The following is a 13,720-nucleotide window of genomic DNA, read 5'->3' as shown; positions in this document are numbered from 1 at the left end:
TTACACATACCGTGCATGGGTTAGAAAGGGAAATTGTTAACAGGCCATGCCCATTACAAGATGAATCGGACATGAAGTGCACAGATGCACAGCCACAGCCAGATTATTATGCTGTTCCATTGACTCAGATCACAACATTGCCCTCGCAGTGTACTGAGCCAGAATCTGACCCTGATGAGACTATGGTGCCCCGTCCCGAACGCTATAGCACCGGCTTACACGGTGACACAGAGGAAGGTGCACAGGACATAGAAGAGGAGGTCATAAATGACCCAGTTGTTGACCTGGATTGGCAGCCATTGGGGGAAGAGGGTGCAGCCAGCAGTAGTTCTGAAGCGGAGGAGGAGGAGCCGCAGCAGGCATCAACATCGCAACAGGTTCCATCTGGCAGGCCTGTTTCTGGCCAAAAACGTGTGTCAAAACCAAAAACAGTTGTAGGACAGCGTGGCCATCCGGTTAAAGTAGCTCAGTGTGCAATGCTTGAAAAGGTATTCGATAGTAGGAAGTGTGAAGTCTGGCAATTTTTTAACCAAGATCCAAATGATCGGTGCAAAGTGATCTGTAAGAAATGCTCATGGACCTTTAGCAGAGGTCAGAATGTCAAAAATTTAAGTACAGGTTGCATGTGTAGACATTTAACCACCATGCACTCGCAAGCCTGGACTAACAACCAAACGTACCGTTGGTGCACCTACTCAGAATGAAGCTAGTCAGCAACGCTACATTCCTTCCCTCACTGTAAGCCCACCGTTTATGACACCACTTGCAGCAAATGTGGAGGTATCGTTGCAAGGCCAAAGCAGTCAGGGAATCACCAGGTTCTTGGTAGGAAACACTGTATTTAGGCCAACATCAAGAATACCATCACCAACCCTCTCTCAATCTGCCATGTCCACCACCACCCCCGCTAGTTCCACCATATGCAGCTCTCCAGTCCAGCTCTCCCTACAAGAGATTCTCCTTAGGAAAAGGATGTACTCATCCTCTCATCCGCGTACACAGGGTTTGAACACCCACATTGCTAGACTAATCTCGTTAGAGATGATGCCCTACCGGTTGGTTGAAAGCGAAGCTTTCAAAGCCCTGATGGCCTACACAGTACCACGCTATGACGTACTCAGTCGACACTTCTTTGCGAGAAAAACCATCCCAGCCCTCCACCAGCATGTCAAAGACCGCATTGTCCATGCACTCAGGCAATCAGTCAGTAGAAAGGTGCACCTCAATACAGCTGTCCTCCTCTTAAAAAAGCTGAGCTTCAATTGTCAGGTTTTCAGCCTATCGGAGTTTGAAAACTGCATTGGGGCTACAAGTTTGGTTGGGGCCTACAAACGGTGTCTGCCGCTCCTAGGTGTTCTCATGGTTTACTTGCCTTAGCTTCAATCTTCAGGCTTTCATTAAGTAGTTTTAATATTAAACTGCATTTGGCCTACTAGTTTGGTTGTGGCCTACTAACGTTGTCTGCCGCTCCTAGGTGTTCTCCTGGTTTCCTTTCCTGAGCTTCTATCTTCAGGCTTTCATTAAGTAGTTTTAATATTAAACTGCATTTGGCCTACTAGTTTGGTTGGGGCCTACTAACGGTGTCTGCCGCTCCTAGGTGTTCTCCTGGTTTACTTGCCTTAGCTTCAATCTTTAGGCTTTCATTAAATATTTTTAATATAACACTGCATTTGGCCTACTAGTTTGGTTGGGGCCTACTTATGGTGTCTGCCGCTCCTTGCTGTTCTCCTCCACTGAACAAAGCAGTGCCGCCTGTTTACTACTGTTACCAATTTTGAACTGCATTTAGCCTACTTACTGATTTGGGCCTACTCACTGTGTCAGCCTCTCATTACAGTTGTCCTCCACTGAACAAAGCAATGCCGCCTGGTTAGTCCTGTTACCAATTTTGAACTGCATTTAGCCCACTTTATTATTTGGGCCTATATCTGTGTTTCCTCCTCATCCTGCCCATTGCCCAGCCAGTGATAGATGAGTCTGCTGGTACATTGACCCAGACCACTATATTCCCCTTGCACGCTACACAGCCAGAATCTGACCCTGCTGAAAGTCAGGTTCCCCTTCCCGCATACTATACCACCTTACACGGGGACAAAGAGGAAGGTGCAGATGAAAGTGCAGGTTCCTTCATCAGGTGCGGGGGGGCATACTCGTTGGTGACGTCACTGGCACAGGGCCCCTCATAGTACGCAAAAGTGTCGCTGCCGGTGGGAGGTGCCCCCGCCGTGCAAACACACCGCCGTACTTTGAGGGGCCCTGTGCCAGTGCGAACAAGTGTCCCCCCCCTGCTTGCTCAGGATCACAGCACTTGCAAAGTGGAAATACTTACCTCTCCCTGCTCCACTGCCGTGACGTAGTCCAGATTTCCTGGGCCTACTAAAAACTTGAACCAGCCCTACCCCCCACAACTTTAGCCAAATGACCCCCAATTTCCAATGCCTAACTATTATTATAAGGTAAATTAAGATTGACAAGCTTCAGTAACAAGAATAGATGTTTTTGCCATTAAAATGGGCACTGTAGGTGTTTTCCTGGCCTCCACTCACTGCCGACTATGCTTCCCCATTGACTTGCATTGGGTTTCGTGTTTCGGTCGATCCCCGACTTTTCGCGATAATTGGCCGATTTCACTCGACTTTTCAGATAGTCGGGTTTCGCGAAACCCGACTCGATCCAAAAAAAGTAAAAGTCGCTTAACCCTACTCACCACACATCTAGATAAGCTCCATGAGGGGGGTCTAGTTTCCAAAATGGTGTCACTTGTGGGGGGTTTCCACTGTTTAGGCACATCAGGGGTCTCCAAACGCGACATGGCGCCCGATCTCAATTCCAGCCAATTTTGCATTGAAAAGTCAAACGGCGCTCCTTCTCTGCCGATCTACTGTGCGCCCAAACAGTGGTTTACCCACAATATATGGGGTATCAGACTCAGGACAAATTGCACAACAACTTTTGGAGTCCAATTTCTCCTGTTACCCTTTGGAAAATAAAAAAAATTTGGATGTGAATTAAATTTTTTGTGAAAAAGTTAGGCTAGGTTCACATTGCGTTAGTGGGTGTCCGCTGACGGAATCCGTTTCATAGCGGCACTAACGATATGTAACGGATCCGTTAGCGCACCCATTGCCCGCAATTATGTAGCGCATCGCTAACGCATGCCATTATTGGCATGTGTTAGTGATGTGCTGTTATTCTGTGACGGACCCTCGAACGCTGCTTGCAGCGTTTTTGGGTCCATTCCCGCTAGCGCAGATAGAGCATCTGCGCTAGCGCGATCGCATAGCGCGATCCCTTTTCGGCACTTGCGTTAACGCAGTCTGTTAGCGTATGCGCTAAACGGACGGCACTAACGCAATGTGAACCTAGCCTTAAACGTTCCTTTTTTTTTTGTAAACATTCAATTAATTCCTGTGAAGCACCTGAAGGGTTAATAAACTTCTTGAATGTGGTTTTGAGCACCTTGAGTGCTTTCTATCATATAGACCCCTTAAAAAGACTTCAAATGTGAGGTGGTCCCTAAAAATAATGGTTTTGTTAATTTTGTTGTAAAAATTAGAAATCGCTTTTAACCCTTATAGCTCCCTAACAAAAAAATTATGTTTCCAAAATTGTGCTAATGTAAAGTAGACATGTGGGAAATCTTATTTATATCTATTTTGTGTGACATATCTCTGTGATTTTAGGGCTCCAAATACAAAGTTGAAAAATTGCAACATTTTCAAAGTTTTTGCCAAATTTCTGTTTTATTCTCAAATAAACACATATATCAAATAAATGTTACCACTATCATGAAGTATAATATGTCACAAGAGAACAATGTCAGAATCATCAGGATCCATTGAAGCGTTCCAGAGTTATAACCTCATAAAGGGACAGTGGTCAGAATTGTAAAAATTGGCCCGGTCATTAACGTGCAAACCACCCTTGGGGGGTAACGGGGTTAATCCCATAGAAAACTTATGGAGGGAGTTGAATCTCAAACTTGCCAAGCGACATCCTCAAAATCTTAAAGGGAACCTGTCACCCCGTTTTTTCAGATTGAGATAAAAATACTGTTAAACAGGGCCTGCGCTGTGCGTTACAATAGTGTATGTAGTGTACCCTGATTCCCCACCTATGCTGCGAAATACATTACCAAAGTCGCCTGTCAATCAGGCTGGTCAGGTCAGGTGGGCGTGGTGACATCGCTGTTTCTTCCCAAGCTTTCCGCTGGTGGCATAGTGGTGTGCGCATGTCCAAGTTCTGAATCCACTGCGCGCTGGTGAAGAAAAAGCGCGCGATCTGCGCTATTACCCCTGTCATCGGTGGGGGCGGCCATTTTCCTGGGGCCGCGCGTGCGCAGATGGAGTGCTCTGCTGCACGGGGCTTCAGGAAAATGGCCGAGGGATGCTGCGCGTGCGCAGATGGAGATCGCGGCGGCCATTTTCCTGGAGCCGAGATGCAAACGGGGTGACAGGTTCCCTTTAATGATTTAGAGATGATCTGCAAAGAGGAGTGGAGCAAAATTCCTCCTGACATGTGCGCAAACCTCATCATCAACTACAGAAACCGTCTGACTGCTGGGCTTGCCAACAAGGGTTTTACCACCAAGTATTAAGTCTTATTTGCCAGAGGGATCAAATACTTATTTCTCACTGCAAAATGCAAATACAGTTAGGTCCATTTATATTTGGACAGAGACAACATTTTTCTAATTTTGGTTATAGACATTACCACAATGAATTTTAAGCAAAACAATTCAGATGCAGTTGAAGTTCAGACTTTCAGCTTTCATATGAGGGTATCCACATTTAAATTGGATGAAGGGTTTAGGAGTTTCAGCTCCTTAACATGTGCCAACCTGTTTTTAAAGGGACCAAAAGTAATTGGACAGATTCAATAATTTTAAATAAAATGTTCATTTTTAGTACTTGGTTGAAATCCCTTTGTTGGCAATGACTGCCTGAAGTCTTGAAATCATGGCCATCACCAGACGCTGTGTTTCCTCCTTTTTGATGCTCGGCCAGGCCTTCACTGCGGTGATTTTCAGTTGCTGTTTGTTTGTGGCCTTTCTGCCTGAAGTTTAGTCTTTAACAAGTGAAATGCTGCTCAGTGGGTTGAGGTCAGGGGACTGACTTGGCCATTCAAGAATATTCCACTTCTTTGCTTTAGTAAACTCCCGGGTTGCTTTGGTTATATGTTTTAGGTCATTGTCCATCTGTAGTATGAAACGACGACCAATCAGTTTGGCTGCATTTGGCTGGATCTGAGCACACAGTATGGCGGCTCTGAAAACCTCAGAATTCATTCTGCTGCTTCTGTCCTGTGTCCCATCATCAATAAACACTAGTGACCCAGTGCCACCGGCAGCCATGCATGCCCGCGCCATCACACTGCCTCCGCCGGGTTTACAGATGATGTGGTATGCTTTGGATCATGAGCTGGACCGCGCCTTCACCATACTTTTCTCTTTCCATCATTCTGGTAGAGGTTGATCTTGGTTCCATCTCTCCATAGAATGTTCTTCCAGAACTGTGCGGCTTTTTTAGATGTTTTTTAGCCTTTTTATTCTTGATGCTTATGAGTGGCTGCACCGTGCAGTGAACCCTCTGTAGTTACTTTCATGCAGTCTTCTCTTTATGGTAGATTTGGATATTGATACGCCGACCCCCTGGAGAGTGTTGGTCACTTGGTCGGCTGTTGTGAAGGGGTTTCTCTTCACCATGGAGATTATTCTGCGATCATCCACCACTGTTGTCTTCCGTGGGCGCCCAGGTCTTTTTGCATTGATGAGTTCACCAGTGCTTTCTTTCCTTCTCAGGATGGACCAAACTGTAGATTTTGCCTCTCCTAATATTGTAGCAATTTTTCGGATGGGTTTTTTCTGTTTTCGCAGCTTAAGGATGGCTTGTTTCATCTGCATGGAGAGCTCCTTTACCGCATGTTTACTTCACAGCAAAACCTTCCAAATGCAGCACCACACCTCAAATCAACTCCAGGCCTTTTATCTGCTTAAATGAGAATGACATAACGAAGGGATTGCCCACACCTGTCCATGAAATAGCCTTGGAGTCAATTGTCCAATTACTTTTGGTCCCTTTAAAAACAGGGTGGCACATGTTAAGGAGCTGAAACTCCTAAACCCTTCATCCAATTTTAATGTGGATACCCTGAATAAAAGCTGAAAGTCTGAACGTCAACTGTATTTGAATTGTTTTGTTTAAAATTCATTGTGGTAATGTCTAGAACCAAAATTAGAAAAATGTTGTCTCTGTCCAAATATATATGGACCTAACTGTACATTTGTATAATTTATACAATGTTATTTTCTAGATGTTATTTTTGACATTCTATGTCTCAATGTTAAAATTAACATTAAATTCTAGACTGTTCATGTGTTTGTCAGTGGGCAAATGTACAAAATCAGCAAGGGAGCAAATACTTATTATACTATATACGGCTCTGGCAAAAATTAAGAGACTACTGCATAGGTATATTTTTGAGTAAAATGTAAATTGTTGTTTTATTTTACAAACTACTGACCACATGTCTCCAAAGTTCCAAGCAATACATTTTGTATTTATTTTCTGAAAATGAGAAATGGTCAAAATAACAAAAAAATGCAGTGGTTGCAGACCTCAAATAATGCAAAAAAGAGAAGTTCATAATCATTTAGAAACAACAATACTAATGTTTTACCCCAGGAAGAATTCAGAAATCAATATTGTGTGGAATAACCATGATTGTCAATCCCGGCTTTCATGCGTCTTGGCAGCTATCCTCCAGTCTCTCACACCGCTCCTGGGTGACCTTATCCCACTCCTGGTACAATAATGTCAGCAGTTCTTTGTTTGATGGCTTGTTACTATCCATCTTCCTATTGATTACATTCCAGAGGTTTTCAGTGGGGTTCAGGTCTGGAGATTGGGCGGCCATGGCAGGGATGTGATGTGGTGGTCTCTTCATCCACACCTTGATTGACCTAGCTGTGTGGCATGGCGCATTGTCCTGCTGGAAATACCAGTCCTCAGAGTTGAGGAGCATTGCCTGAGCAGAAGGAATCCACTGTTTCTCCAGGAGAACCTTGTACGAGGCTTGAGTCATACGTCCTTCGCAAAGAACAACCTGCCCAATCCCAGCCTTGCTGAAGCCTCCCCAGATCATCACCGATCCTCCACCAAACTTCACAGTGGGTGCAAGACACTATGGCGTATACGCCTCTCCAGGTCTCCGTCTAACCATTAGACGTCCAGGTGTTGATCTGGGGAGGCTTTGTGTGCATTGTGTGTGTATATATGGTGTGTATTGTATATTTATTGTATATGATGTTTATACATTAGGCCAGCTCGGTCAGATGTCACTGGGTTGATCATGTCTTCCCTTCCATTAAGCTCTCCAGCTGGGGTTCCAGAAAGTACTCCACAGTTGTTTGGAAATGCATGGAAAATGTCTTCCGCCTGCGGGAATGGACACACGCCCTCCCCACTGGACCCTTGTGATGTTCACCTTCAGGCAGGTATGTGGATGATATCATTGGCCAAGTAGATGAGATATCCTTTCTGCCACGATAATCCCCATCTGTTGTGTCTGCCTGACTCCCCACAGCCTCGTATGCCGCAGAAAGCTGCAGTGTTGTCAGCCGGGAGCTCTTCGCTCCGTGTCATCCATACCTGAGTCCTGTGTCATACTACGAGCAATGCAGGAGAGACACATGTAAGTGTGGAGGAGCGTGCCTCTGTGCGGCCTTGGCACACTACGCCCACAAGTGCCGCCACTATGGCATCATCATCAACTTCAGAGCTGGCATCCCGGACTGTGGTATGTACAGTGCTAATCATACATCAGTAGTGTGTGTATATAGAGTGATGATCATACATCAGTGTGTGTGTGTGTGTGTATAGTATATAGAGTGATCATGCAACAGTAGTGTGTTTATATAGAGTGATGATTATACATCAGTAGTGTGTGTATATAGAGTGATGATCATACATCAGTAGTGTGTGTGTGTGTATAGTATATAGAGTGATCATGCAACAGTAGTGTGTTTATATAGAGTGATGATTATACATCAGTAGTGTGTGTATATAGAGTGATGATCATACATCAGTGTGTGTGTTTGTATAGTATATAGAGTGATCATGCAACAGTAGTGTGTTTATATAGAGTGATGATTATACATCAGTAGTGTGTGTATATAGAGTGATGATCATACATCAGTAGTGTGTGTGTGTGTATAGTATATAGAGTGATCATGCAACAGTAGTGTGTTTATATAGAGTGATGATTATACATCAGTAGTGTGTGTATATAGAGTGATGATCATACATCGGTAATGTGTGTTTATAGTATATACAGTGATCATACAACAGTAGTGTGTGTATATAGTATATACTGTGATGATCATACATCAGTAGTGTGTATATAGTATATACAGTGATGATCATCCATCAGTAGTGTGTATATAGTATATACAGTGATGATCATCAGTAGTGTGTGTATATAGTATATACAGTGATGATCATACATCAGGAATGTGTGTATATAGTATATACAGTAATGATCATACATCAGTAATGTGTGTATATAGTATATACAGTGATCATGCAACAGTAGTGTGTGTATATAGTATATACAGTGCTGATTATGCATCAGTAGTGTGTATATAGTATATACAGTGATCATGCAACAGTAGTGTGTATATAGTATATAGAGTGATGATCATGCAACAGTAGTGTGTGTATATAGTATATACAGTGATGATCATACATCAGTAATGTGTGTATATAGTATATAGAGTGATCATGCAACAGTAGTGTGTGTATATATTATATACAGTGCTGATTATACATCAGAAGTGTGTATATAGTATATAGAGTGATCATGCAACAGTAGTGTGTGTATATAGTATATACAGTGATGATCATACTGTACATCAGTAATGTGTGTATATAGTATACACAGTGATCATGCAACAGTATTGTGTGTATATAGAGTGATCATGCAACAGTAGTGTGTGTATATAGTATATACAGTGATGATCATACTGTACATCAGTAATGTGTGTATATAGTATACACAGTGATCATGCAACAGTATTGTCTGTATATAGAGTGATCATGCAACAGTAGTGTGTGTATATAGTATATACAGTGATGATCATACATCAGTAGTGTGTGTATATAGAGTGATCATGCAACAGTAGTGTGTATATATAGTATATACAGTGACGATCATACATCAGTAATGTGTGTATATAGTATATACAGTGATCATGCAACAGTAGTGTGTATATAGTATATACAGTGATAATCATACATCAGTAGTGTGTGTATAGTATATACAGTGATGATCATACATCAGTAGTGTGTGTATAGTATATACAGTGGTGATCATACATCAGTAGTGTGTGTATATAATATATATAGTGATAATCATACATCAGTAGTGTGCATATAGTATATACAGTGATGAACATATATCAGTAGTGTATGTATCTATATATATAAGAGGCATCGTGATTACTCACTAATCCCGCCCCCTGCACAGTAGCTCCACCTCCCACCACATCACCACACACAATCCCGCCCCCCACCTCATCACCACACCCAATCCTGCCCCACACCACATCACCACACACAACCCCGCCCCCCACCCAACACCACCCATAATCCCGCCCCCCACCCCATCACCACCCATAATCCCGCCCCCCACCCCATCACCACCCATAATCCCGCCCCGCACCCCATCACCACCCATAAAAATGCCCCTCACCCCATCACCACCCATTATACCGCCCCCCACCCCATCACCACCCATAATCCCGCCCCCCACCCCATCACCACCCATAATCCCGCCCCTCCACCCCATCACCACCCATAATCCCGCCTCCCCACCCCATCACCACCCATAATCCCGCCCCCCACCCCATCACCACCCATAATGCCGCCCCCCCACTCCATCACCACCCATAATCCCGCCCCCCACCCCATCACCACACATAATCCTACCCCCCGACCACATTACCACACATAATCCCGCCCCCCACCACATTATCACACATAATCCCACCCTTCACATAATCCCGCCCCCCACATTACCACACGAGGCTCCATCCCCACACATTACTGTTATGACCTGGTGGTTTGGAGCACCCAGAATGACCTGATAGTTAAACCTCATACAGGACGAGCTCTGGGATGTGGGAGCTCTGCTGACCGCAAGCCCTAATCCTATCACACACACTAAAAATAGCCGTGGAGCGCTCCTGACCAGACCTAGGCGCCTCGTCACAGCCTAAGAACTATCTAGCCCTAGAGATAGAAAATAAAGCCTACCTTGCCTCAGAGAAATTTCCCAAAGGTAAAGGAAGCCCCCACATATATTAACTGTGAGTAAAGATGAAAGTCACAAACGCAGAGATGAAACAGGTTTCAGCAAAGGGAGGCCAGACTTACTAGATAGACAGAGGATAGGAAAGGAAACTTTGCGATCAGCACAAAAACCTACAAAAGACCACACAGAGTGTGCAAAAAGACCTCCGCACCGACTCACGGTCAGAAGGGGCCACCCTGCATCCCAGAGCTTCCAGCTAGCAAGACAAAATCATGATAACCAGCTGGACAAGAAAACAGTGAACAAATAATAACTATCAGGAACTTAGCTTCAGCACGAGAAGGCAGGTCACCAAAGAGATCCAGGAGCGAACTGAACCAATGCAAAAACATTGACAGCTGGCATGGAGTAAAGATCTGAGAGGAGTTAAAGGGAACCTGTCACCCCGTTTTTTGAGATTGAGCTATAAATACTGTTAAATAGGGCCTGCGCTGTGTGTTCCTATAGTGTATGTAGTGTACCCCGATTCCCCATGTATGCTGAGAAATAACTTACCAAAGTCGCCGTTTTCGCCTGTCAATCAGGCTGGTCAGGTCGGGAGGGCGTGGTGACATCGCTGGTTCTTCCTCAGCTTTACGTTGGTGGCGTAGTGGCGTAGTGGTGAAGACACAGCGCGCGATCTGCGCTGTCATCCCTTTCGTCGGTGGGGGCGGCCATCTTCCTGGGGCCGCGCGTGCGCAGATCGAGTGCTCTGCTGCACGGGGCTTCAGGAAAATGGCCGCGGGATGCCGCGCGTGCGCATTAGAGATCGCGGCGGCCATTTTCCCAAAGCCGAGTTTGCATCTCGGCTTTGGGAAAATGGTCGCCGCGATCTCTAATGCGCACGCGCGGCATCCCGCGGCCATTTTGCTGAAGCCCCGTGCAGCAGAGCACTCGATCTGCGCACGCGCGGCCCCAGGAAGATGGCCGCCCCCACCGACGAAAGGGATGACAGCGCAGATCGCGCGCTGTGTCTTCACCACTACGCCACTACGCCACCAACGTAAAGCTGAGGAAGAACCAGCGATGTCACCACGCCCTCCCGACCTGACCAGCCTGATTGACAGGCGAAAACGGCGACTTTGGTAAGTTATTTCTCAGCATACATGGGGAATCGGGGTACACTACATACACTATAGGAACACACAGCGCAGGCCCTATTTAACAGTATTTATAGCTCAATCTCAAAAAACGGGGTGACAGGTTCCCTTTAAATAGAGTAGCCAGCCAAAGGATAAACCACGTCACCTGTGTAAGGAACCTCAGAAGCAGCAGCTTCACTCATAGCCACGAGAGGGAGCCCATAGTGTTATCTATGCAATCCAGTGACACAGTGTGCCAGCAATCAGAGCACATACAGTGATCTGACAATAACCCAAAAACAATAGAACGAGCTCTGAGACGTGGAATCTCTGTAGACCGCAATACCTGAACCTATCCTAAACACAACTAAAGGCAGCTGTGGATTGCGCCTGTCACTACCTATGCAACTCGGCACAGCCTGAGGAGCTGACTAGCCTGAAGATAGAAAAACCAGCCTGACTTGCCTCAGAGAAATACCCCAAAGGAAAAGGCAGCCCCCCACATATAATGACTGTTAGCAAGATGAAAAGACAAACGTAGAGATGAAATAGATTCAGCAAAGTGAGGCCCGATATTCTAGATAGAGCGAGGATAGCAAAGAGAACTTTGCAGTCTACAAAAAACCCTAAAGCAAAAAACCACGCAAAGGGGGCAAAAAGACCCACCGTGCCGAACTAACGGCACGGCGGTACACCCTTTGCGTCTCAGAGCTTCCAGCAAAACGAATTGACAAGCTGGACAGAAAAAGTAGCAACAAAAGCAAAGAAGCACTTATCTAAGCAGAGCAGCAGGCCACAGGAAAGATCCAGAAACTCAGATTCAACACTGGAACATTGACAAGGAGCAAGGAAGACAGAATCAGGCGGAGTTAAATAACAAAGCAGCCAACGAGCTCACCAGAACACCTGAGGGAGGAAGCTCAGAACCTGCAGTACCACTTGTGACCACAGGAGTGAATTCAGCCACAGAATTCACAACACCATAGACAGAACTCGCCGAAGTACCATTCACGACCACAGGAGGGAGTTCGACAACAGAATTCACAACAGTACCCCCCCCCCCCCTTGAGGAGGGGTCACCGGACCCTCACCAGAGCCCCCAGGCCGATCCGGATGAGCCAAATGAAAGGCACAAACAAGATCGGCAGCATGAACATCAGAGGCAAAAACCCAGGAATTATCTTCCTGACCATAACCCTTCCACTTGACCAGGTACTGGAGTTTCCGTCTCGAAACACGAGAATCCAAAATCTTCTCCACCACATACTCCAACTCCCCCTCGACCAACACCGGGGCAGGAGGATCAACGGAGGGAACCATAGGCGCCACGTATCTCCGCAACAACGACCTATGGAACACATTATGGATGGCAAAAGAAGCTGGAAGGTCCAAACGAAATGACACAGGATTAAGAACTTCAGAAATCTTATATGGTCCAATGAAACGAGGCTTAAACTTAGGAGAGGAAACCTTCATAGGAACATGACGAGATGACAACCAAACCAAATCCCCAACACGAAGTTGGGGACCAACACAACGCCGGCGGTTAGCGAAACGTTGAGCCTTTTCCTGGGACAATGTCAAATTGTCCACCACATGAGTCCAAATCTGCTGCAACCTGTCCACCACCGCATCCACACCAGGACAGTCCGAAGGCTCAACCTGCCCTGAAGAGAAACGAGGATGGAAACCAGAATTACAGAAAAAAGGAGAAACTAAAGTAGCCGAGCTGGCCCGATTATTAAGGGCGAACTCAGCCAACGGCAAAAAGGACACCCAATCATCCTGATCAGCAGAAACAAAGCATCTCAGATATGTCTCCAAAGTCTGATTAGTTCGTTCGGTTTGGCCATTAGTCTGAGGATGGAAAGCCGAAGAAAAAGACAAATCAATGCCCATCTTAGCGCAAAAGGACTGCCAAAACCTCGAAACAAACTGGGAACCTCTGTCCGAGACGATGTTCTCTGGAATGCCATGCAAACGAACCACATGCTGGAAAAACAATGGCACCAAATCAGAGGAGGAAGGCAGTTTAGATAAGGGTACCAAATGGACCATCTTAGAGAAGCGATCACAAACCACCCAAATGACCGACATCTTTTGAGAAACAGGGATATCAGAAATAAAATCCATGGAAATATGCATCCAGGGCCTCTTCGGAATCGGCAAGGGCAAAAGCAACCCACTGGCACGAGAACAGCAGGGCTTAGCCCGAGCACAAATCCCACAGGACTGCACAAAAGAACGCACATCCCATGACAAAGAAGGCCACCAAATCTCTGGTACCA

General features: G+C 45.6%; 1 protein-coding gene across 1 annotated transcript in view; it reads left to right on the top strand.

Moving 5' to 3' along the window:
* Positions 1-13,720, top strand: part of OTOG (otogelin) — a 563,613-nt gene that overhangs the window by 119,861 nt on the left and 430,032 nt on the right. Inside the window, exons 11-12 of the mRNA XM_069768186.1 lie at positions 7,371-7,495; positions 7,585-7,797. Of these exons, the coding sequence (XP_069624287.1) occupies positions 7,371-7,495; positions 7,585-7,797 (338 nt within the window). The remainder of the gene's footprint in view (positions 1-7,370; positions 7,496-7,584; positions 7,798-13,720) is intronic.

The sequence above is a fragment of the Ranitomeya imitator genome, chromosome 5 (assembly GCF_032444005.1).
Source record: "Ranitomeya imitator isolate aRanImi1 chromosome 5, aRanImi1.pri, whole genome shotgun sequence".
NCBI classification, from domain to species: Eukaryota; Metazoa; Chordata; class Amphibia; order Anura; family Dendrobatidae; genus Ranitomeya; species Ranitomeya imitator.
Note: the sequence above shows the minus strand (reverse complement) of the source record. Positions and strands in the feature narration are given on the sequence as shown.